This window comes from Amblyomma maculatum, unplaced genomic scaffold, assembly GCF_055883805.1.
Source record: "Amblyomma maculatum isolate TAMU_Amacu unplaced genomic scaffold, ASM5588380v1 scaffold_19, whole genome shotgun sequence".
In the NCBI taxonomy this organism is placed as follows: Eukaryota; Metazoa; Arthropoda; class Arachnida; order Ixodida; family Ixodidae; genus Amblyomma; species Amblyomma maculatum.
This window is the reverse complement of record NW_028146744.1, coordinates 117706-144351: the sequence shown is the minus strand read 5'-3', so window position 1 is coordinate 144351 and position 26646 is coordinate 117706. Positions and strand designations below refer to the sequence as shown.

The window sequence follows — 26646 nt, the reverse complement described above, 5'->3', positions numbered from 1 at the left end:
CACAGGCAAATTGCCTAAGGATTGGAAAACTGCTCATGTCATTCCTGTCTTTAAGTCTGGAAACAAAAATTCACTTCACAATTACAGGCCTATTTCGCTCACTTGCGTTTCATGTAAACTCCTTGAGCACATTATAGCATCTCAAATCGTGCAGTACCTTGTAAATTCTAAGCTCATCTTTTCTAATCAGCACGGGTTTCAACGTGGACGTTCCTGCGAATCGCAGCTGTTTGAGTTGGTCGCTGATCTTCACCATTCTGTTCATTCGACTCATCCCACTGACGCCATCTTTATTGATTTCGCTAAGGCCTTCGATCGCGTTCCTCACTTCCGCCTAATCCATAAACTTAATGCAATGAATTTATCCCCTGGCGTCATTGACTGGATCAAGGATTTTTTAAGTGATCGCTCTCAATCTGTCATCATTAACAAAAATGCCTCTGCTCCTGTCTCGGTGAAATCGGGTGTACCTCAGGGTTCTGTCTTAGGACCAATTCTTTTTCTCATGTACATAAATGACCTACATTTTAACATTGCCTCTAGCATTCGTTTGTTTGCAGACGATTGTGTCATTTACCGTCCAATTAAAAGCCCTCGTGACCACATTATCTTACAGGATGACTTAAACGTTATTTCTGACTGGTGTACAACGTGGCTAATGCAAATAAATACTGACAAAACTAAAGCTCAAACGTTTACTAAAAGGCGAAGCGTTGTCCTTCATACCTATTTCATTGGTAACGATGCCATTGAACATGTGTCATCCATTAAATACCTAGGAGTACATTTATCTTCTGACCTTACTTGGAATACTCACATTGAACACATTATCAACAAGGCCGCTAGAACATTAGGCTTTCTAAAACGCACTCTCTATCAAGCTAATGAAAAAACGAAACTCCTAGCCTATACAACACTTGTCAGGTCTCAGCTTGAATATGCATCCATCATTTGGCACCCTCATCAAGCTTACTTAGCAAACTCCATTGAATCTCTACAGAGTAAAGCAGCCAGGTTTATTGCCCACGATTATTCCTACCCAACTAGCGTAAACAGTATCAAGCAACGATTTAATTTATTGCCCCTTGAGACTAGGCGACGAAATGCCCGCCTATCTTTCATGCACAAACTATACCATGGTTCATCAGACTTTCGAAAAACGTTCCTTCGGCCTGCCTCCCACATATCTGCTCGCGTAGACCATCCATTTAAAATCAACCCCGTACATGCGCGTACAAATCTGTTTAAATATTCACCACTGCTACTTGCTATTTCGCAATGGAACAGTTTGCCAGCAGACGTTGCTACCCTACCTGACCATAGTTCATTCCTCAAGGCTTTGGAGGGAATTGAATGTTAAACTGACTTAACTTTCTTAATAATATTTTGCGATGCTCATTACTTCTTTTCCTTGATGTGTAGTGCTGTGTTATTTCTTGTTTATTTCAGCCTACTGCTTGGTATTAAGCGCGCGCATACCTCGTTTCTTCAGTGCATGTAAAATTGGTCAGGTCATATAACTACTGTATAAAAAAAAAAGGGAAAAATAGCGACCTGAATGACTTTTTTTTTTCTCTCCTCTCTGATCCTTAAGTGCAATTGTTACTTATGTGCCTGTTATAACCAACTTTGTTCATGTGACTCCTCCCCCCCTATGTAATGCCTGAAAGGGCCTTTAGGGTATATAAATAAATAAAATAAATAAATAAACGAGTATCTGTTTGCTCGCTGCCCCAAAGACACGAATGAGCATTAAAATCACCAACTAAAAGATACGGCTCGGGAAGCTGTTGTAAAAGGTCTTCTAAATCATCTAGTGCTATCTTGATGTGTGGTTGGAGGTATACTGAACATACTGTGATGGTTTTATGTGTTAATAATGTGGCTGCTACCGCTTCAAGTCTGGTATTAAGAGTCAGCTCCTGAGCAGCGACTCCAGTTTTCACGACGATGGCTACACCACCTGAGAGTCTGCTGGACAGCTCCCGGTCCCGGCGGATGATTTTATAATTCTTAAGGAAATTTTTGTTCTGAGGACCTAAGTTGGTTTCCTGGAGACACAAAGCCAATGGGGAGAATGTAGCCAGGATGTCCTTTATGTCGCTGTAATTATTTAGTAGTCCTCTACAATTCCAATGTATTATACACGCCATCTTATTTTATGAAAAACGTTGTGTGTTGTGTTGTGTTGGGTTTTATGGCGCATAAGCAACTAAGGCTATCATGCGCCAAGAGCAAGGTTAATGTTAAATCTATAGTTTATTTAAAAAGTTTCCTTCTTCTAGGAAACTGAGAACAGATGCTAGGTTTACAAGTGCTCTTTCTCCTAAAAGCAAGGTGGGATGAAATGGGATGGTATGATTGTAAAATATAGTAAAATGTTTTCTCCGTAGTGCCTCAAGTTTTGAGCATGTAATTAGAATGTGGTTTACAGTGAGTATCTCGTCGCATTCTTCACAGGTCGGTTTGTTATGTTTCATTAGCAGAAAGTTATGTGTAAGATGAGTATGTCCAATACGAAGACGGCATACTATCACTTCCATAAAACGTTGTTGATGTGTGCTCGATTTCCATTCTCCTAGTACAGGCTTTATGAGACGCAACTTATTATTTTCTTGGTTGTGCCATCTGGACTGCCATTTATTCATCTGTTTATGTTTTATTAATTTCAAGCAATCACTATGTGGTATGTTTGCTTTCTGAATCAATTTGTTGTGGGCAAGTGCAGCACATTTGTCTGCTCTTTCATTGCCGTCAATGCCTACGTGACTAGGGACCCAACAGAACACTATGTTATGTCCTTGTGTTGTGATCATTTTTACATTATGTATTATGTCACCGATTAGAGGCATGGCAGCATTTCTGTGATTTAAAGCCGTCAGTACACTCAACGAATCGGTGTAGATGACACTGTTCCCAATGCCTTCATTCACTATTTTTCCTACAGCTGTCAGGATAGCATAAGATTCAGCTGTAAAAATTGATGCGCACTGAGGAAGCCTAATTATTTGTTCCCAGTTCTCTTCAACTACGGCACAGCCAACATAAGTAGAAGTTTTTGATCCATCTGTATAAAACTCTGTATAATTACTGTACTTTTCTTTTATTGTGCGAAATTCTTGTATTATATGTTCTTTAGGAGTTTGGCTTTTGTTGAAGCGTGTTAGAGTGAGATCACAGACATTTGGAAGTTTGTACCATGGGGGTAGGGGCCTGTTTTTTGGTGCAGTGTCGGGCAAGGTGTCCAGAATTTCTAGCTCACTGCAAATGTCTTCGAAACGCATTATCAGTGGCCTCGTTGCTTGTGGTTTATTTGTGAAAATTACTCGTGAGCGGCATGTTGAGACTATTGGATAGCAGAGGTGTTTTTTCTGTGATCTTATTCTAAGGACATAAGCACATGTGAGTGAAGCCCTTCTATCTTTCAGCGGAGGCTCGTTCGTCTCTGCATACAGACTATCAACAGGGGATGTTCTGTAAGCGCCACAAGAAAGGCGTAAACCTAGGTTATGTACCGGGTCCAATTTCCTTAGATATGATGGTCTAGCTGACCCGTAGACTATGGACCCGTAGTCCAAGCTAGACCGCACAACAGATCGATATATATGTAGAAGACACGCCCTATCAGACCCCCAATGTTTCCGAGAGAGAACCTTCAGTATGTTTAGAGATTTTATGGCTTTCCTCTTTAGGATGTTTATGTGAGGCAGGAATGTTAGTTTTCTGTCGAACGTTACACCCAAAAATTTATGTTCGCTCTTTACTGGCAACTCAATCCCATTTAGGTGTAGCTTGGGATTGATCTGTATACCTCGTTTCAGCGAGAACATTACTGCCACTGTTTTCTGTGGGGAAAATTTGAACCCATTTTTAAAAGCCCATGAGTCTAGTTTATTTAGTGTTAATTGTACTTGTCTTTCACAAATTGATATGTTTGAGGATGTGCAGGCTATTTGAAGGTCGTCGACATACAGCGAGAACATAATGGATTTTGGGATTACCTTGCTAATAGAATTCATTTTTACAATAAACAAAGTTGTACTTAAAATGCACCCCTGAGGTACCCCATTCTCTTGAATAAAGTTCCTCGAGAAGGTGGTACCGAGACGTACTTGAAATGAACGACCTGATAGAAAGTCCTTCAGAACATTTAGCATCCGGCCTCGGATGCCCAAATCTGCTATATCGCGTAGGATCCCGAACCTCCAAGTCGTGTCGTATGCCTTTTCCATGTCAAAGAAAACGGCCAGGCAATTTTGTTTATGTATGAACGCTTCCCTGACAGTATTTTCAAGACGCACTAAGTGGTCGGTCGTTGCGCACCCTTTTTTAAAACCACACTGATGAACATTAAGAAGTTTGTGAGATTCTAGGATGAAAGTTAGTCTGATGTTTAAAACACTTTCAAAACATTTTGCTAAACAGCTGGTCAGAGCTATGGGTCTGTAACTGCCCGCTGAGGTCGGCGGCTTTCCTGGTTTCAGAAACGGAACAATAACAGCTTGTTTCCAAGCCTCTGGGAGTTTACCCAGAGTCCAAATTCTGTTAAAGAATTTCACAAGTGCCTCTACAGAGGATTCAGATAAATGAGCCAGCATTTCGTAATGAATTTCGTCAGGGCCAGGCGCAGTCTGTTTTCCAGCAGCAAGGACGTTCTTTACTTCTTGGAGTGTAATAAAACTATTATATGATTCATTTCTGCCACCACTTGTTGGGAGTTTTTGTTTCTCAGCTATGTTCTTGTATTTTAAGAATGTTTCTGTGTAGTGTGACGAACTTGAAACGTGTGTGAAATGTTCGCCTAGTATATTGGCCTGTTCTTCTATGCTAGTCTGAATACCAGGGGCTGTGAGGATGGGAATTGTAAACGGGGAAAAGTTTCCACTGAGTTTACGAACTTGTTCCCACATTTTCTTAGACGTCATTGAGCTATTTATTGACGTGACATACTTCTGCCAGGATTTTTTTTCAGAGTTGCGACGGACGTATCGAGCTTTAGCTTTGGCCTTTTTAAAAGCTGTAAGATTTTCGTGTGTAGGGTACCTTCGGAAAACACCCCATGCTTTATTTTGTTGCTTTTTGGCCTCCTTACATTCCCGAGACCACCACGTCTTGTGTTTTTGTCGCACCACACCTAAGGACTGTGGAATGGTGAGATGAGCGGCAGTGATAATGCAAGTCGTGAACAACTCATTTAGTCTGTCGACACTAAGGGCATCTGAGAAAACTGCTCCTAGATTCGCCTCTACTTTAAAAAGCTCCCAATCTGCTAAGTGAAGTTTCCACCGTTTCGGTTTGGTCGGCATGACTGATGGTGAGGATGATAAGCTGATTATTGCTGGCAGGTGGTCGCTACTATACGGGTTGTTCAGAACATCCCATTTAAAATCATTAAAAAGGGAAGGTGAACTAAAAGCCAAATCTAAAAAACTCATTTTTCCTGACCTTGGTGAACAGTACGTGGGCTTACAGGAGTTCAATAAGCAAATGTCTGAACTAAGAATAAAATCCTCGATAAGCTGTCCACGTGTATCACTTTTTTCACTTCCCCACAAAGGGGAGTGTGCATTAAAATCTCCTACTACTAGGTAGGGCTCTGGTAGTTGGCAAAAAAGGTTTTCTAGATCATGGAGTGTTATTTTAAGATTTGGTTCAAGATAGACAGAACACACAGTAAGAGTTTTAAAGGCAATTATTGTGGCTGCTACAGCTTCTAAGGGAGTGTTTAATTTCAGTTCTTGAGCTGGAACTCCACTTTGCAATATGATGGCCGCACCACCCGAAAGCCTGCTTGCTTGCTCTCGATCTCGGCGGAAGACTTGATATTTTTTCAGTATATTCGAGTGCATGCAACCTAAATTTGTTTCCTGTACGCACAGTGCAACTGGCGAGACTGTATCTAGAATGTCTTTTATGTCATTAATATTCTTTAGAAGTCCTCTACAGTTCCACTGTACCAGGAATGCCATCTTATTTTGTTGAAAGCTTAGAAATTAAGTTAGGTTTTTTCCAGGGCCCGTGATTCGGGCCTTGTCTGTTTTGGTTCTTTCCAAGGAGCTCTGCCGTCTCTGTGACGAAGACGGCAAAGAGCTGTCCTGGCCTATGTCCATTACCTCGTCTGAGGTGCTGGACGAACGTGCCAGAGGCACGTGTTCTTTCTTTTTAGACCTTGCCTCGTGGGCGGAGGTCTTGTGGCCCGCCGACCCTGAGGGACGCGTAGCCTGTTTTGGGGGTGGTGGAGGAGCGGGAGCTGCTTCCACCGGGGCAGGGGATGGCACTACCTCAGCCTCGTTTGAGGTCTGGGTAGGTGCCGAAGGCCGTTGTGGTGCCCCGCCCTGTCGCACCACATCGGCGAGATTTGGTTTCGCTGTGAACTGAAATGCGTTCTTGGTTTTGTTGTACTGAGTACGTGCCTCTTTGTATGTGATGTTCTTTGTTGTTTTTAGTGTAATGATCTGCTTTTCTTCTTTCCATTTTTGGCAGGATCGAGAGTATGCGGGGTGATCCCCCTCACAGTTTGCACAGCGTGGGTTTGCGGTGCAGTTATCAGAGTTGTGGTCGTTCGCAGCACATTTCGCACAAGTTCTGCGGCCACGGCAACTTTGCGAACCATGGCCGTATTTCTGGCAGTTGAAGCATCTCCTCGGATTTGGGATGTACGGTCGGACGTTTATTTTGATGTATCCGACTTCAATTGACTCTGGGAGGGTGCAGCTATTGAAAGTCAGAACCAGATGTTTTGTAGGGATCTCCTTGTTATCCTTTCGGATTTTTATTCTGTGAACTGCTATGACGTTTTGGTCTGCTAGTCCTTCTGCCATTTCATCTTCAGTGAGAGCAATGAAGTCTATCTCAGATATTACTCCTTTTACAATGTTCAAGGATCGGTGGGGAGTGATGACGACAGGGATGTCCCCAAGCGACACAATGTTTTTCAGGTTGGAGGACTGGCACTTGGTTTGTACTTCTAGCAAGAGGTCACCATTTGCAAGTTTTGATACTTTATATCCAGGGCCCAGGTCTTTAGTGAGACACTTTGACACTATGAAAGGGGAGATTTTTCGAGCGGGTTTTTCAAGCTCCTCGCTATGTATGACATGGAACTTTGGGAAAGTCTCTTTTGTTTTCACAAAGAAATGGCTTCTAGCATCGGTCCGCCCTCGTTTGTTTGGAGGGCGATCATTTGTTTGGGAGAAAGAATCCATGAAAGGGTTTGTGTTTTCGGTAGTTGTGCCTGCCACCCACCATGGAGCCCAACGAGGGGACGGGACAGGAACTTGCAAGAAGTCCTGCCCACGCCAGCAGTACACCGCTACTATAACCAAATATGGGCAACTCAGGGTAGCTACTCCACACAAGGTTAACCCTCGCCGCCAAGAAAAAAGGAAAAACAAGAAGTGAGGAGGAGACAGGACAGTGCTGAGAAAAGAGATAGGAAAGTGAAAGATGAAGTGGAGGACAGGAAAAGGCGACTGCCGATTTCCCCCGGGTGGGTCAGCCCGGAGGTGCCGTCTGTGGGAAGCGTGGGCCAAAGTGGTGTGTTGCCTCCGCCGAGGGGCCTTAAAGGTCCAAACACTCGGCATCGGCTCAACCACCAGGATCCCCTTTTCCCCAGACACGACGATGCCACGCACGGCTAAGCGTGGGTGCTCGGGGTCCGTGGTGTCGCACAAAACACACAAACACCTGCTTTAACAGGTGCCCCCTGCGGGGTGTAATTACAGCATTGCACCACAAAAATGCAACGGAGGCCTTAATTGGAAATATCACCCACGATTTTGTAAAAGCCGATAAAAAAGGACAGGTTTAAAAATATGCTGGGTCCCCAGCCACATGTGGATCAGGGGGAATGAAAAAGAGGACGAATGTGCATCACGCGCCCATAACACTAAAATAAAATCACGTCAACATAACCCATAAAGACTGCATAAAATTTATAATTACTAAACCAAGATCCTAATGGCAGGCTTCAAGGGATAATGAAACAAATAACAAGCTACACTTCGTAAAGCCTATTATTCAAGACTGAAATTATCGAGTTATATAGAGCGTTTTTTTTTTTTGCACGATCCTGTGTCGCCTTCGCATGGACATACACATCTCACACACAACTTCATACAAGGGGAGTAAGAAAAACCTACATGTGAGACATGCAATAAACAACTGACAGTTAACCCCATTCTAATATTATGTACGAAATATGAGGAAACATTTTATGTGTTTCGATAGTAAACAAATCCCATTTCATCAGTTTCTCACAAAGAGAGAATGCTATTGTCGCTTCTATTTTTGATGTTTTTAAACGAAGTAAACTTATTAATCAAAGTCTTGGCACATGATGGCCTTAGTTTCCCATGTGCCCTAAAACCCAACACAACAACAACAGCCTCTTCGGTAACCAAATTTCTGCTGGTAACAACATTCCGGTAACGCATTCCTTTTCTGTCATCATGGGCTTTTTTCCTTTATATAAAACATCCATTCATTCCAGCTTAACCACCTTCCTGAAGGAGAAATTTGCATTTTCACTGGACCTCGTGGGATAAGTCGTGATGGCGAAACTCGAGTCTGCGGCGTGAAAGCAGGTGGCGCTGCAGTCGAGGACCGCTCTCTCACAGGCTTCACGGAAATTGCAACGGGTAAGCATGTGTTCAGTATTCAGCTAGGTGGACAGTTTCGCCTCCAAGCCAATAAACCATAACCATTACCCCTAGAGCAGAAGCTAATGCCTTACATTTCTTCCAAAGCGGCTGCCACAAACACTACAGTACCAGTATGAAATATTTGCTCTCCGTCGATACTGCAGGTATCAAGTGTGTACAAGGCACAGTGGTGCTTACCTGTGCCTAGAGAATTTATGCACTTGCTGCAACCACCCATGACACAACAGCAGAAGAGGTGGATATACCTGTGTTAATGTCAGGATTTCCTCGCTTCCGACAGTGATCAACCGATAACCCCAAGCTAACATTAAACAGTTGTGGATACCTGGTCACTAGTGTGACCAGGTATCCACAAATAATAAAGATCGGACCTTAATGTGATGGTGGCGGTCCCCACGGCAGAAAGCCTGAACCACGCACGTACGTGATCCACCGGTTATGCCTGTAAGAGGGAGTGCCGCGGCGCCGTCTTGAAGACCGGAAGTCAATGAAGGGGATGACAGCTGTGCCCTGATGTCTCCGTGAACCCTAAAATCAATGCGTAACCTCGCGTGATAATTACGCGTGGCTGTTACAGTGTGACAGAACATGTCTCCAAAGTGTATATGGGGGAATATGCAATATTGCATAAAAATTATAAAAAGGGGAGAAACAATTAGCAAAAATCCATACTCGTTGATTTCAGTATGAGCATGCTAATTAATAAGCAGTAACATTAAGAAAGAACATCTGCAAACAACTAAAATCAATAATATTGGGAAAGTAAAATGGTAGGCTATCAGCACAATTTGGTAGAATTTTCTTGATTATGTAATTACCACCGTAATCTAAACTGCTCGCATAATCTCAGAATTTCAACGAGGCAAACGGAGCAGTCCGCGTACGAGGGCACCAGTCAAGTAGCACAGTAGAGCAAGAAAACCGAAATAAAGGGAAGCATGGCTCGCCGAGCGATGAAGAAAAGAGCACACAAAGCGTGAATTGCTGCACATCCTGTCTTTTTCTTGGCTCTTTCATTTCCTCAAAAGTAACAAATAAGCCAGCGATATAATGCGTTCCTATATATATATATATATATATATATATATATATATATATATATGCACACATCAAAGTAGCTATTCGCTATTCCTAGCACGATTTTCGGTTTTGAAGCTTTGATCGTCACGCCGCCTTAAAGGTATGCGCCGGAGCTACGTGGGCAGCGAAAATTTTGTAGGCTGTAGGAAATCTTCACTACATTGCCACGCATAAAATTTTTTATCGCAAGATGAAGCTTAACTATTTAGCCCAAATTGACATTCTTCTAAACCATTAATCATGTTGGCTATAGGGGCCATATGTAACAGAAAATATATTTAGAAAGCTGTGTATTCATAAGTCACTGAGAACAAAATATATCAGAAAGGCTGCGTTAATCATATCTGGTTCACTTTTCATACCCTTCTACTTCAAGATGACAGACATGGAGTACGACTGAAATCGACAATATGCAGATTGTCTGCCAACTTGAGTATCACAAGAATTTTGTATCTTTTTCCCAGCTTTACAAGAGACAATAACAGATTTTTTTGCAGATAGTGACAGTGTAGGGCAGTATTGTTTATGCATCCAGAAATTATGACACCAGAGCTTAATGGTTTTTGCTTGGTGCATGTGAAGAAATTAAGCAGGAATAAGTTCTTAAAAGAGGTCCATATTTTAAAGCAATGAAATTGCTCATGGATCTTTTTCTCAATGTGAAAAATAGAGGTGTATGTTAATGAAGCAATGAAACTGAGTTGAAAATGAAAAATAGGTTATGTATAAACAAAGAAGGAGGGTAAAAAAGTAGGAAAGGAAAAGCTCGGAAGCACATCACATTTTTCACTGTGGCCATGGAAAAAGTCTGGCTCTTCTGGACGATGACACCGGCTAGGCAGTTTCCATCAACCTTAGCCTCAGACCATTTGTGCCAAGTGAACACCTTACTGCAACATTTCTAACTAAAGACCACTATTGATAATACGTCTATGGAAAAGTTTCGCTTCTCGTCTTGCAACTCATTACATGATGGAGCTGAAAAAAGTTCCGCTTATAATAAAGTTGGCTATGAGCTTGACAGTTTTCACTGGTGACAGTTTTCACTGGTGCAGTATGTTACTGTGAATGGTACATCTGGGCACTCTATTGATGTGCACTCCACTGGTGTCTTATTCATGACATGCAGTGTTTATTCCCTTCAAATTTAATTTATCCTAAGAGTGGCACAAGGTTGCTGCTGCAAGGTGCACAATGCAAACCAGCAACTTTCACTTGATGTACTAGTGGTGAAAGTGTGTTGCTATTGCTAGGGGGAAGGACTTTACAACCAAGGCACAGCAGAAGCCAAACATTATAGTGATTGTGGACAATCCCTGCCAGAATTCTAGTTCATCGGGACAGTTTGTCCATATCGTAACAGTAGCAACTAGTGGCTGCATGGGCAGCAAGAGCGCAAGTATGCTGCAAAGGTTAAAGCATGCCAATGATAGTACCTTTTTTGCTTCATGCACGTTGGCTACAAATGAATTATTTCTTCTCTATTCCTCTATGTGAAAACAGTTGTTTCATGCATTCTGTCTCGCTTAACTGATCAGTATTAGACATACACCTTCACCAGACATGGCACTTTGGGCTGGTGGCGGAGAGAAATGGATTAATATATTGTAGCAACAAATTGTCATTAAACTTTTATCCCTTACTTCGTTTGCAAAAAAAAAAAAAACTTGCTTTTAGAAGTTGAACCACTTATACCACACCAAAAGAGCAACAAAACGCTGTTTAGTCACCAAACTAACGAAACAAAACTCGCGAGTGCAGTCAGAGGCAGCAGATGGCGACGGGACATAACACAAACAAGATTGTTCTCAAAAGTGCCACATGGCTGTCATTTATCGAAAAAGTAGCATACAAAAACAATGTTTCATACTGTAAAGGTCTGATGGTAGTGCGGATGATATACAAATTTTGGAATTGGTTTCCAAGATCAAATAAAGGGTGTGCATGTCATTCATGAAAGCGGACGAGTAACGAACTTCGTGCTTTACACATAACCAAACGTCAATCACAGCTGTTTCATTTAGAGTTCCAACAACAGAACTCACTTGAAAGCTTGCAGAAGCCGCACATTACTGTCAGTAGAACAAAACCAGTCATCCCGAAAGCAGCCAGGTGCTTTTAATCTCCACATTTTCATTTCATTGTCGCCTTGCGAAATGCACAAATCATTCTCACTGCATGCACGGTGGAACGTGTCTGCACGCAATAGAGGCGGCCAGAAAGCACAGCTGCGGATGACTTGCTTGTTTTTAAATGCAGGTCTTTTCCTCACCGGACGGCGTAAGTAATACAGTCGTACCTTAGTGGGGATCTTGCCGAAATACAAGGCTCGGGTTACCTCGTAAAATAGATCGCACTTCGGGGCCGATTTGCATGTAAGCAGTATGTAACAAACCTGCGTCTGAGCCACGAAGGGCTCCGTGGAGCGGCCGTGCACCAGGGATTGAATCAATGCAGAAATCGCATTTAGTTCATCCGGGGCAAGACAAGATGACTAGCCTCATGCGGTCTTCGGAGAAGACTCGTGGCACAAGTATAGCACAAGAGCGCACACACACATCCACACAACAACACGGGCACCAAGGCCCACGGGTCGCTAGCATGGAATGGGGGTGCTGGCCGCAGCTCGTAACAGCCAGCAGACGGCCTCTTCTCCCTCTCCATCTTCGTTTTCCCCCTCGCGCCGCATCAGTTTGTTGGGATCAGATATACGCGGTTCGGCTGGCTGTCCGCGGCTCGCACGTGTCCTTGATGCTTTTTCGAAGAGATGTGGATCTTAATGTCGGACTTGCCACCATGTGAAACATTAACATCACAGGCACCACGCGGTGCAAAATCCGAACTTCTTTCCTTTCTTAGACAGCACGAAGCAGGGAAATCCTCCCGCGTACGACTTCGAAAATACTTGTAAGTACTGTCGTGGCTTTGAGCCCGCCATTGCACTGCGAAATCGCTACTACTAAAACTTCAGAGTCATACTGAGTCGGATGCGGCCGCAGATCACGCAAAAACAGAGGCCAACACCAAAGTTGTCCAAACACGTGAACAAAGGAACAGCCACTAGCCTGGCGGAGGCAGTATTGAGTTTTGGATATGGATTCGTGTTCCCCCGAGTAGACGATAGAAGTAACTACAACGTTTGCAGCTGCTGATGATGATATCACAAATATGTGTTTCCCTCTCGTAGCTGTCAAAGGTACCATAATAGTGTTAACATGGCCTCCGGGATTACCCTTCCGCGCGTACAGTGGCTAGAATGATAAAGTGTGATTACCGCCAAGCGGCGCCTATGGGAGCATTGAAGCCGCCTGGTGATGCTTCCGCTGGTGATGCGGACAGTTGACAGCCGTGTGGTGCGGACGCGTGTTCCATCGCTCCTCCGATTGCACGTGGCTACCGGAAACGGACGGACTGGCGACAGCGGGAGCTTCCGAAGCGTCAAATAGATGAGTTCTTTCTTTTATTACCTTATTTCTTTTTCAGCTAGTTAGATTAGGTGCAGCCTAAAGAATAGATTTCAGCTCTTGGTCCTAGCGGCCTGGTTTTTCGTGCCGGCAGCTAGGTTTTCTTGGCGTTCATTGTTTAGCTATCTTGTTTAGATAGATATTTTTCTTTCTAGGCTATTGGCATTCGCAGATTTGGTTTTTAACGCGTGTTTGCTAGTCGTTTCTTTTGTCTTCTTTTGGCAATTTGTATATTCTAAGAATTCGTAACAGTTATAGTTCAGTCGATGAGCGCTTAAGATGTGCAATCAAAAGAAGGTAAAGTGTACTCAGTGTGAGGCGCAGGTTAATCTCAAAGAAACGTGTTTTGATTCTGTAGGTGAAGCGGAAGGCAGCGACTTTTTGTGCCAATGTTGCGTACTGAATGCACGTCTAGATAGATTTGATCAAGAAAGGGGCAGTTTAGTGTCTCGTGTGGAGGATTTAGAACATGAAGTACATTTGCTAAGGACGGAAAATCAGAAACTGCTTGGACAGCTTACTCAGATTGAAAAGAAAGGGGCCGACTTTGTCCTTGGAACCAACAAGGACGAACATTCCAATGCGGGCCACGTGGCTGGGGCCAGCACTGGCATGGAAGGCATAAGCAAAGTAGGTCAGGCGGATCCGAGCCGTCAGAGTTATTTAGAAGCAGCTAAGACGCCGGAAAAAAAGGAAGAAGTAAGGAAGAATGAAAATCCCAGAGATAAGGACACAGATAACCGAAAGCAGGAGCCAACAGTTGGGAGAGGGAGAGAGAAGGCCCAGGTGCTTATCGCCGGAGATTCTAACATGAGCAGGTGCAAGCGAGATATCTTGGAACGTGTAAGGGGTGATAAGAGAGTGTTGGTTGGAGCCTTCCCAGGGAGAACAATGAGGGATGTACTAAAAGAGAGTAAAAATAGGCTGTTGAAGGATTCCGCAGAGCGCAGTATGGTAATAGTAGCCGCGGGTCTAAACGATGTCCTAAATGGTGACGCTCCAGGAGTGGTGGAAAGTTTAGCTAAGGGAGTTGACGAGATCAGGGAGATAACACAGCAGACGCAGATAGTTGTATGCACAGTACCAGAGGTGCTAGGATTGAACGGAAAGATGGAAAAGGACGTGGTGACAGTTAATCAGGACATAAGAAAGTTAAGCCTGGAGAAGCGTTTCGAAGTGGTTGAGGTAAACAGGGAGGTACATAAAGCAGGTTTTGGTAAGGCTTTTCAGCGAGATGGCATTCATTTTAACAGAAGGGTCGGAGCAGAGATCGGCTGGCGCTTGGCAGGCAGGGCTGTAGCGTTTTTAGGCGGTCCGCGAGGACTCCGTGCACAGAGGTAGTTAGAAGTGAAGCAGAAGAAAGTGTAATAATGGAGGCTGAGCCCCCAAAAATGGCAAAGAGTATGTCGAGAAAGAAAAGTACAAAAAAGAAATTTAACACTAGGATCAGCTACATAAACATGCAAGGAGGTAGAAAAAGAGCGAAATGGCTAGAGATAGAACAGCAGTTGAAGGATGACAAAATAGGTGTGTACGCTCTTTGCGAGACTCATCTCAGGGATCTAGAAGATCCACCGTTTATAGAAGGCTACGTCTGGGAAGGGTGCAACAGAACGAGAACGGAAAGAAAGGGTGGAGGCATAGGTATGTTGATACACCAGGGAACAAATTGGCAAAGAATTAAATCATCTTGTAAAGAACATATCTGGGTTTCAGGAACCATTGCCGGCACAAGGACATGGCAAGGGGTAGTTTATTTAGGAACAGGACATCAATGCAGGCAAGAAAACAGGGATCTTGTTGAATGTCTCAGTGACGATATAAGCCAGTTTGGAAATGGGGCCAATATTATTCTGCTGGGGGACATGAACGGCCACATCGACGATCTGGATGGATACACGGATTGTACCGGGAAGCTAATGCTAGATTTCTGCGAGCGACACGATCTAGTTATAGTAAATAGAGAAACAAAATGTGAAGGCCAAATCACGTGGGAATTCCGCAACAGGCAGACGACCATTGACTATTGTCTAATGTCGCAGGAAATTTATAGCAAGGTCACAAAAATGGAAATAGACGAAGAAGGGGAGTGTAGTCTGGGAAGTGATCATGAACGTATTAGTCTGCAGATGGGGCCCTTGATGAAATGAGAAATGGAACTTAGACAAAACGTAAACGCAAAATTAAACGACGATCAAATAGCGCAGATAGCAGCAGACATAGAGGAAGCAATAGAGAAAAGCCCCATAGAAGACTGGGATTATGAACAGGTAGAACTACTCATAAGGAGTAAAATTCAGGAGGTTAAAGTAGCAAACCGCTGGAATGGAAAGAGGAAGCCACGGAGCTGGTGGAATAAAGAAATCCGGGAAGCTATTGAACAATGACGGGCTGCTTCAAGGGAACACTGAATGGCAGAGAAAGCACAGGCTTCTCAGGAGGAAATCGACCAAAAATGGGAATCATATCGACAAAAGAAACTTCAAGTGCAGGCCCTCGTCCAAAGTAAAATAAGACAGTCCACCGATCGCTGGATGGCTGATATACACGATGCCTCTAGAGGCGGAGCAAGAAAATTCTGGAACCATATAAGCTGGCTAGGGAAGAAGAATCAAAGAAAGCAAGATCGGATTCAAGATAACGAGGGAAATTGTTTAAAGGGGGACAACGCAGTGAACTACATTACATCAGTTATAGCTGAGTCATTTAAGAACGACGATAGGGTAATCTCCGCAAATCAGGAAGCAACACAAGGTAGCAGAATACAAAGCACCTTAGAACTGACCAATCTAAACTGGAAAAAGGCAGAAAAAAATATTCCTAAAAACACATCTACAGGAATAGATGGAATTCCGATCAAGCTGATTAATGAACTCGGTCCAAAAAGTAAGGAAACGTTGTTAAAAGCTTTGGAAACAGTCATAGCGAATAAGCAAATTCCAGACAGCTGGCGACAGAGTAAAATGAATTTGATTTATAAAGGGAAAGGAGAAAGGATGCACATAAAATCCTACAGGCCGATTACCATAACATCTGTAATGTACAGGTTAGCCATGCAGGCGGTGAAATTAAAGGTGCAAGCATGGGTTGAAAGTAACAAGATACGCGGAGAACTTCAGAACAGCTTTAGAAATGGTAGGCGCTTAGATGATTGCCTGTTCGTGCTTACCCAATGCATCGAAATATCTAGAGTGGAAAATAGACCTTTGTATTTGGCCTTCCTGGACATAAACGGGGCGTACGACAACGTAAGCAGGGAACTCCTGTGGAACATATTAAAAGAAGAAGGTAGCGGTTATGAGATAATAGAGTTCCTACAGGAAATATACCGGGATAACAAAGTAGAAATTACGTGGGAAGGGATAAGAAGTACGGAGGATGTCAAAGTATGCAAAGGATTAAGACAAGGCTGTCCTCTATCACCGGTGCTGTTCATGCTTTATATGATAAACCTGGAACGGAGGATACAAGACAGTAACCTAGGTTTTAACCTGTCATACAGATTAGGTGGAAAGGCGGTAGAGCAGCGCCTCCCCGGTTTGATGTATGCAGACGATATTGTGCTGCTAGCTGAGAGTCTGGAAGAATTGCAAACTCTAGTTAAGTATTGCGGAGACGAAGTGGAAGCTCTAGGCTTCAGTTTCAGCGCAGTTAAGTCGGGTCTGATGATTTTCAACGGCTCAACTGATCAGGGTATTAAAATTCAAGGCCTTGAAATACCTAGAGTAGCAGAATATAAATATTTGGGGGTATGGGTAAACGAAGGATTGGCATACATTGGAAAGCATGAGCAATCACTTAAGGCCAAAGGGCGAAGGAATGCCGGGATAATGAAGCATAAGGCATTGTGGGGATACAATAGGTATGAGGTATTGAGGGGTATTTGGAAAGGAATTATGGAAAGGAATTATGGAAAGGAATTTGGAAAGGCCTTACTTTCGGAAATGCGGTTTTGTGCCTAAAATCAGAGGTACAGTCGACATTAGAAACAAATCAGAGATCCGTTGGACGATTAGCACTAGGTGCCCACGGCGAAACTACAAATGAGGCGGTACAGGGAGATATGGGCTGGGCATCTTTCGAAGTACGGGAAGCTAAGAGTAAAATATTATATGAGGAACGCCTGAGGAAATTGGACAGTAACAGATGGGCAGCTAAGGTATTTAAATACCTGTACCTAAAAAGCGTTGACTCACAATGGAGGAAAAGAACTAGGAAACTAACTAGTAAGTATGTTAGTAACAAGGACGGAGAAATAAAGAGCATTAAGCAACAGGTGAAAAACACAGAAGGTAAAAATTGGATAAATTCGATGGAAAAAAAACAGAGTGTGGAATTATACCGAAAGTGGAAAATGCAGATCAGGAAGGAAGATTTCTTTGATAACTCAGGAGGCAGTGCCCTACTTTTTGAAGCTAGATCAGGGTGCCTTAGAACACGCAGCTACAAAAAGAAGTTTAACAATGGAGATGACGCATGTGCTGTATGTGGAAACTCCAGTGAAACAATTGACCATATTATACTCGAATGCAATGGTATCCATCCGGAAGTTGATGCAGGCGCAATCACTGTTCCTGAAGCTCTGGGCTTTAGAGATAACAGTGGCCGGGTGAATAAACCGGTGGTGGAAACTAGCAAAAAACGGCTGGAAGATTGGTGGCTTAAAAGCAGAGAAGTGACATAATGTTAGTAATGTAGGAGCAAAATTTAATAAATAGAATGATGGTTTAGTTAACCATTCTAAATCAATAATTAAGATATATGGAGAAAAATGAGCATGATAGCTACTGCTACCACCCCGTTTCAAAGGGGACGCTCCTATATTCCATCCATCCATCCACGTCAGGTCGGCGCATGAAACGCATGCTTGAACCCTGGAGTGCGCACGGGATGTGGGCGCTTTGCGTTGTTTTTTGGTGCAAATTCTGCCTCACGGTGTATGATGAGCCGGCGACAAAGTCATTGTTTTGTACCTCGTTACAAAACCGAGTACAAATCGTACTAGATATGGTTGTTCGGTGTGCGAAATTATTGAAAGGCGCAACGCTGGTGTTTTGCGAGCTGCTTTAGAAAATAATTACTGTCACGTCAGCTTTGGCACGTTATTTATGGCACAACTGCTATGTTAATTGATAGAACGAGCGTGGGTGGCCCCTTTGTACGGCGTATTCCGGACCATTTTTCTGATTGTGCCTTGATATGCATGTGTCAAAAACCGTTTCAAGGAAAATTTCAACAGCACTTAGGAAGCCAGGTGCACAGACTACATCATTCGAAGGCTTATTCCAGTCCAGAATTGTTTTAGGAAAAAATGAAAACTTAAATACATTAATGCGGCATTGATAACTCAATCTTTTTCATGTTGTCCTGAATACCGGTACAATCATTGTAAATGCTGTACAAGAACTTCAGTCAGCAGATTTTTCTACGGGTTGCTAAAGTCTTCCACCCAATACGGTCGCCAAGTTCAGAGCTCGATACAAAAGTGATAACTGCCAGTTATTTAAATAACGCCACTGAAGAACTGAAAAAAAAAAATGGCGGTAATTTAGAAATTTTCCCAATGCTTCAGCGCCTGCTAATCAACTATAAAATGAAATTTGTTGTGCAGCAGAGGTGTTTTTTTCTTGTCTCACAGAAGAAAAACAGCCAATTAAGCAGCCCAGGCAAAATGAGTAGCGAAGCAAGACAGTAACTGCAAAAACAAAATTACTACTATCCCCAAGTGATTCTTCAGCTGCTCACCTATCTATTCGGAAAACAAAAAATTCAGGGGTGGTTTACTAGCGTGGATATACATGCAATGTTTACAGCTCATGTTTAGAAAAGTATTGCCTCCTGTAGCTTTGTTATGCCATGCCTTGCCACGTTTAGCTAAGTACTTAATTAGGTCTCCTTAATCCTAATGAAAACCCAAGGAACATTTAACGTCTTTAGTGCAACTGTGTCATATAGGATGAAACCAACGACCGTCGATCAAAGCGCAGCTTGAATGACTGGCAGCTTAATACGTGAAAAAGAAAAAAAAAACTGGGTACCGAAATTGCGGAGTGGTCTATCTAGCACTGTGGCCAGCAAAGTTAACCTTTTTACCTCGGCCAGTGTGTCTGGTGGCAGTTACTGGCGGCAAGTGTTTCTTGGAGTGATTGCTCAAAGGAGGTTTTAAAGCCACCCCAGCGAAGTCCCGCTTAGAATGCTGGTTGTAATTCTTCCGCTTAAAAATGGCCGCTGCATAGCATAATAAAATTACATCGGTATGACTTAGATAGTTGACAAATAAATAAAGATGCCGTGTAAAAGTGGAGGTCGCAGTAAGAGCAGAAAGTATGCATCGGATCTTGAAGGGATGTCTCAAACGTGGCTGATTAACTGCGCGGCGAGCAGACGACACGCAGTGAGCGAACGTGTAAGCGTTTGTCAATGCCCCCTGGATCTCCCGCTCCGTAGCATCACGGAAGGGCTTCAGAGTCGGTAGCGCGGTCTGCACACTTCCCCTATTCTAGCCACTGTACCGTGCGCGTGTGATGTTATCTCGGAGGCCATGATGTTAATAGATGTCCGCACTTTTTTTTTTTTTTTCCGAAAATGAAACATTTTCCGCAAAATTTTCTGCAAGAGTCGTAAAATCGTAAGACGACTCAAAATTCGTACATTTTACGGAAAATTCGGAAGAGTTGGCAGGTATGCTGAGAAAACCTCAGACCATAGCGCCGTTCTTGTCTCCTTAAAGTTCTCGGTTACTAAACAGAATATATATTTTTTTAATTTTCTGAATTCGATTCCCCTGATGACATTTCAATAACAGACACCCTGGCTGATGAATTTGAAGAATTTCTTGTGCCGAGTTCCACTTGTGATGTGAACACATTTGGCAAGTTATTTTTAACCTTGGCGAAAAAATGTATTCAACACTTTGTTCCTCTCAAGATAAAGAAATATCAAACTTCGGTGGATGACGCATGATGTCTTTCATCAAACACGGTGTGCACACAGGCTAACCCATAGCAAGAAAATGGGCCACAATAGCACGTTTAAATAAAGCAAAAGAGGAGCTTTGACTGAAAATCAACTCTGCTAGGAATTTCTTCTTTCGTGTGCAGCTGCAAGACCTGCTAAAACTAATCCATGTAAATTCTGGTCATCGGTATTGCCAAGTGTTTTATGACAGCTACTTCAATGATGATTAACAATAATTCTGCAAATGATTCATTTCTCATATCGAATGCATTTATTGAGTATTTCCACTCAGTTTTTGCTTGTGACAATATTATTCCGCCAGTTACCATTGCTCGTAGTGACGTGTCCATTAATAACATTAAGATTTCCGAGGAAGGCGTATTTACCTTAATATTGAAACTCGACATCAAGATGTCAGCTGGGCTGGATGGCATCCCAAACTTATTTCTGGTATGGTACTCATTATGACCCTGTCTTTGCACCTCACCTACTGACGCCCATGCTCCGGATTACGCCAGTAGCACATGCGCCCCGAAATTTTAGCGAAACGATCACGATCCACAATTTCCCAACAGACATGCTTCACGCACTATGTACTTACCTCGGTACACGCCTGGCTCGATCGAGGCGGCCGCGGCTGACATATCTGTTTGACGAAAAGGAAAAACGCGTGTGCGCTTATGCCTTTTAACTGAAATGAGCGCTTTTCTGCTACAACATGATTGATAAAAACTGGTGCGTTTAAGTGCATACTTTGAAAAGCCAACTAATGTACCAACGCGTGCCCGCAAAAACAGCGTACGATATGCGTATGTGGGAAGCCCGAGAGCACTACATTTGATATATTCTCACTCGCTTCCGTAACCACGCCGAGGCGTTTAATACATTCCGCGGTTAAACTGGTGGCATTACAGCTGTTGACACATATTCTGGGCACCCGCTACAGATATATATATACATATATTGTTCCTTTTCTGCACCATTCACAGTTTCGGAAAGCGCACGCGATCTGCAAAAGCGGCATTTCGATTCAAACTTCAGTAATTAAGGCCTTTGAAATACACATATTTTGCGAAATACTTATTTCAGGCTCCAAAAAAAAAATAAATTTTTGTTCAGACTTACTGCGCCGCTGAAGATGCTTCCGATTGACAGCCCGAGAACAAGGCCCCCCCCCCCCCAAAAAAAAAAAACGACGCTCAAGCAACAAGTAAGTAAACACTGGAAAGGCGGGGAGCGGATAACCACCATAGCTGGAGCGCAGGGGCACATTTACCAGGGGCAAAGACCGAGCAGAATGAAACTTAAAAGAAAACAAAACAAAACAGCAGTATAAAAATAAAATTTTAATAATAAGGTTTTATAATATTGTAGTTTTTAAATCTTGTACCAGCTATTTTATCAATAAAAAAACATGTTTCACAATTCACCGTGGCACTAGTGAAATGCTGCTGTCACGTTACGTCATCATAAACTAAGCAAAGGAAAAAATGTGTGCAACAGCAAGTGAAACATTGATAATACTAATTTATAACTTAAAATTGTGGCTGAAAAAAGGGTTACTGTTTATTTTCTTAATAATTTTAACTTATGTAGGTATCGTCAGCGTTTGTATCGTCAGGTATCGTCAGGATGTGAGAAATCCGAGCTTGATTGCTACAATCAAGCGCGGAGTTTTGGACGCGCTTGATTGTGACGTACAATTGCAGACGAAGTTTTTCTCGTGTAGTGCAATTTCTAGCTTCGCTCTGCATTGTGCGCTTTACTCGACGCAAGGAAATTTGGCTCCCCGTGGCCTGCTTATCTCGTTGTTTTGCCGAAGGTATTCCGCCTTCAAATACGCAATTACTGCAGTGTTCTGTTCCACAGCTCTAAGGCTGTACTACAGTGTCGCCCTTGTGTAGAGCACTCGATCGGCGCATTTCCCTGCATAAAACTCGATACCTCGTCGCGGTTACTACTTTTAACAATGCTTGTACGGAAGTAGATCTACTAAGACATGTGAAGAAGATGAGCACGAGCACTTTGTCCGTAAGTCGTGGGCTGATTTTTAATTTCAGGTTTTATTGCGGGATGAGCACTGCCCAAGCGTTCTACACACGGGTGACGTCGACTGTAGTACGTTGTGGCACTGCATTTATTTACCTCCGAATTCCTTTTTGCGGTCAGCTAGGCTACGCATCCGCAATTAATAATTCAGTATTCAATGTAGATCTGATAGACAGGAAATACAGGCTGTAAGGCTGGTTGGCGCGGCCGGCGCATATCGCTTGTCAGAAAGGGACTGCATGCAGCAACAGCTGGTGAATATTCGAGGTTGCTTTGGTTGCCTTTGGTACTTATATGATTGTTGTTGTGTTGGGTTTAGTGGCGCATAAGCAACTTAGGCTATCATGCGCCAACTTCAAGAGTGTTGCGTTTATGTAATTTAAACTTACATTCTGCTTGGAACGTTTGCTTCTATTAAAAACCTGAAAACACAGGGCAAATCAACGAGCCCTGTGTTTTCAGGTGCTATGCAGCCATAGTCTAAGGAGGAGCGTACGACAGATCTGTTTAAGGCATGTCCTGTCAGCGCCCCAGTGTTTATGGGAAAGAACTTTTAGCATGTTTAGAGATTTGGAAGCCTTTTTCTTCAGGACATTTATATGAGGAAGAAAGGTGAGCTTTTTGTCAAAAGTTACGCCTAGAAATTTGTGTTCGTTTTTCACCGGTAATTTCGTTTTGTTAAGGTGTAGTGTAGGATCTGTCTGTAAGCCTCGTTTGAGAGAGAATAGAACAGCCACTGTTTTTTGAGGAGAAAACTGAAATCCGTTTGTGTCTGCCCATGCTGCTAGTTTATTTATGGTCAACTGCACCTGTCTCTCGCATGTAGATACGTTAGAGGATGTGTATGCAATCTGTAGATCGTCAACATAAGCTGATGTCCTGTTCACTGCAGTTCTCTGAGACTCTCGAAGTTGTATACTAACCGCGTCGTCTGCCATCTCAGCTGCAGCCATGGATGGTATAACAGAATCGGCAGGCGAAAACTAAAACACACTATCTATGCGAACCTTTATAGAGCCTAAAATTTAAGTACAATATTTTCATTTGCGGTTGCTTTCGTTTTCTTTTTTCGTCAACAAATGGTACAGTGCGGCACTGCTGCAAGCTACTTTCACTGCGGGACGTATTACAAATGGCGGCGAAGAGATCTTTCCAGGCACCATAATACTACATTGAGAACACTCTCTTAGCATTACTGAAGGAATTCACAGTGCATCATAGATACTTCAATCATTTGTGCTCCTGGAAACTAAGAGGTACGGTTTCTTCACGTCGTTGGGATACAAGCGGGACAGTGTGTACAGTGCGAGTTGCTTACAGCCCCTTCGGTTACGTCTTCTCCAAGTGTGCAGTTCTGTTACAGTAGTATGTAGTACATGTTAATTTGGTGCAGTAGCTACCGCTACTCGCTGTTGCAGTATTTTTTTTTTATGTTGCTTTCCCGAGAACTGGCCCTCATATGTAAGTGCATCGTTGTTGCTTTCAGCTGTTTTGCCCCTCCCCCCCCCCCCCCCCCCCCCCCATTTCCACTTTTGCCCTTAGGCACAGCCTGTCTGTATGCTAGCACACCGTTTGTTGTGTATGCTTCGCCCCCTCTGTACCTGTGCACTGCAGAGAAGCACCAGGGCAGATGACCATCACTGTATTTTAGTTCATGTCATGGGCTGCCGGGACTTCATGTTCTGCCTTGTTGTATACATGCTTACATTTTAGTTAACTGTTAATTGGTAAAATATAAACAAAGGTTAACTTTTCTCATATAGCTGTAAATATTTCGTCATACTGTCCAGGATGCCAAATGAGTTGTTGAAATGTCAGGATGACGCTAGAAATATATTGACCCTTGTTTACCCTTTTGTGCTGTGCTACTACCACAAATTCTGAGCAGAAACAGTCAGTTCATTTTCTATTGCTGTCCAAAAAAACTTAAGTATACTTTCTTCATCAGTTTAAAAGCAGCTGCTTGTGTTGCCTCATATATGTTCTGTTTTCACCCAGAACCTCTCCACCTTCCCCAGTACTTCAAGAAATAAAAGTAGTCACTGAGCCGAGCTTAATTGTCCTTTGCTATTTTCACTAGAAACACATGACCCTGCTCGTCCATGTCATGGGCACGGTTAATACAGACTTTGCAGAGTATCCTTTTCTTTTCTGCAATATTTGGGCATTTTCAAAACATATTCATCATTGCTCGTAGCAGGCATGCCCATGTGGACGAAATACTGACTCTTCTAGAAATGAGCCCCGCCTCGGCTTAAGGGTCATGGCATCAACTGTAGTTGATGTTGGGACTTGAGTCGCAGGTGCTGACTCTGTAACTACAAAAGGCCTCAATTCAACCGGGAAGGGCATTCTTACACATCTCTTGACTGTGGACCAGTGCACTTGTGCTATTTCGAAAACATGAAAAAATACAGATTAAAACAGGATTGCTGTACTGGGTGTTTAAATGTTTAGTTACTGGACAGTAGGTACAGCAATTTCGCAAGAGTCCATGTGCCTGGTACCTTGTCGCAAGAATGCACGCAGACATATGTATTACTTTGGTTGTTTTTATTCTAAAAGTCTTGTGAGCTTGAAACATTCCTTCAAGCTGACAAATGTATGTTCCCTGTGCAAGTTCAAAGTGTTGTGGTGGTGCCTGTTGGCCACAAGGTCAAAAGACATGCGCAGAGAGAGAGAGAGACCCTTTAATGAAGAACAGAGATTTTATCCGGCGTTTAAATTTCGCTGACATGCTACTCTGTGTAGGAAGGGGAATTCGGGAGGTAAAGATGGAAAAAGAATCCTGAGGAGATTAAAAGAAGGGGGAGATAAAATGCGGCCATTAAGTGTGTTCTAAGGTGCATTGTGGAGTAATGGTATAAAATGAAATGATGAAATTCATAGTCCGATAAATGTGCTTATAGAGTTCACAGCGTGAAAAATGCTGAAGGGTAACGTTCAAGGTGAACTTAAAGTTTGTCTAAATGTCCAATGTCTTTAAAATGCGTAAATAAAAAGGTCATTGCGAGTCTCTGTTGCCTAGTGCAGGCTAAGGGACCTAAAACAATGCCCATTGTTAAAGGCACTGGGGAGAGCTTTTTCATGCTATGTTCGTAGTATGCACGCTCGTCAGCCTACGCAGGACACTCAAAAGACATGCACATGTTTATTCAAACCTTTAGGCACTAAAAAAAAAATTATTACTGTTTAGAAGTGTGCTTCCTGTCGTAGCAGTATGCGCACACATGCATGTCCTTTTAAAAACCAGCTGGCAGTAAATTTACTACCAGTAGATTATTATACCTACAGCTGTATGCGCTCACATTTCTGTAATTCAGTTCTTTTCAGCCGTATAATGTGCTACTCCTGTGTGGGTAAAGAAAGATCACTTGGGGTTTACTTCTTTAGTTAATGGGTTTAACATCTCAAAGCAATTCGGGCTATGAAAGACGCCATAGTAGAATGGTCCAGAAATTTCAACCTCCTGTGTTTTATAACGTGCACTGACATCACACAACCCAAGGGCGCCTTGGTTTACCCATCACAAAAGAGGTCGCCGTAGTCTTTTTGTGAGCCCAAGTATTCAATGTAAGTGTAGTTAATGCAAAAATGGTCATACTTAGATCTGTGCTTTAACAAAGAGGTGCCGCTCTTTTGCTGTTATATACACCTGAAAAAAAGGCTTAATGTGGGAAATTTACTAAAGCAAGCAAGAACACTAGTTTGGCGTAGTTTATTTTGATATGCGTGATATATGGCGTATGTACATGGCTTTGTCTGTATCTTCTTGCCTGCTGTTCCTTGCATCGCTTAGCGCAAGTTTCTCAGCATTTGACAAGTGCCGCAAAGGACCAGGCCTGCTATCTTGAGGCAGATTGAAGATCAGGACAGTTTACATGGTTAAACCACATGAGAACATATGTCGCTGCTGACGTCAAACATGCATTTAATGCAAGCAAACACAAAGGCAGGTAATTTTAAGACATGATGTCACAGAAACAGCCGAAAAGTGGCCAGCCATGCCACCTGCCAGAGGCATGCTGTGAGGTGGGCCGTAAATGTGTGCTGCTCAAGCTTCCTGGAGTGACATAGATATAAAGCCAAACTTTAACCAAGCCATATGAATGTGCTTGTGTGACCTAGGGTAGCATGTCTAGCCTGTGACCCAAAAGTCCTAGAAGGCGATTCTAATCTCACTGCTATCAAGCCTTATGGGCCACAATGTCATGCAAAAGGTGCTGTCACAGATACCAAAGCCAAGGGAGTAAGTAGACTGGGCGACAAAAGCAAGCATTTTTGAAGAGTAACAAAATCATAGAAAGTGCCAGGCAACTCTACTCTCTGCTCTTGCAGAGAATCAGGCATGCTATTATGGTACTCCTTGGTGGGGTGGCACAAAGAAAAAATGAGGGAGAGTACTGCTGCTCTTCATAAACATAATTAAAAAC

The 26646-nt window shown here is 43.0% G+C and overlaps 2 protein-coding genes across 7 annotated transcripts in view; one reads left to right on the top strand and one right to left on the bottom strand.

Annotated features, from left to right (window-relative positions):
* The window catches only part of LOC146171553 (uncharacterized), a 576153-nt gene extending 553792 nt beyond the window's left edge, over positions 1-22361 (bottom strand). The window contains exons 1-2 of one of the 6 annotated variants that reach the window (XR_014702811.1): positions 21290-22361; positions 20766-20810 (exon numbers count right to left, since the gene is read on the bottom strand). The gene's annotated coding sequence lies outside the window, so the exon portion shown is untranslated. The remainder of the gene's footprint in view (positions 1-20765; positions 20811-21289) is intronic. The other 5 variants (XR_014702814.1, XR_014702815.1, XR_014702813.1 and 2 more) reach the window with 5 other exon arrangements.
* On the top strand, positions 538-1360 carry LOC146171554 (uncharacterized). The gene has a single exon (XM_084586407.1). The coding sequence runs from the start codon at positions 659-661 to the stop codon at positions 1358-1360; it is 702 nt and encodes a 233-aa protein (XP_084442533.1). The 5' UTR covers positions 538-658.
* Positions 22362-26646: the final 4285 nt, after the last annotated feature.

What these genes read in the sequence shown, in the direction of transcription:
- LOC146171554 (XM_084586407.1), top strand. Translation starts at nt 659, where the DNA reads ATGCAAATAAATACTGACAAAACTAAAGCTCAAACGTTTACTAAAAGG.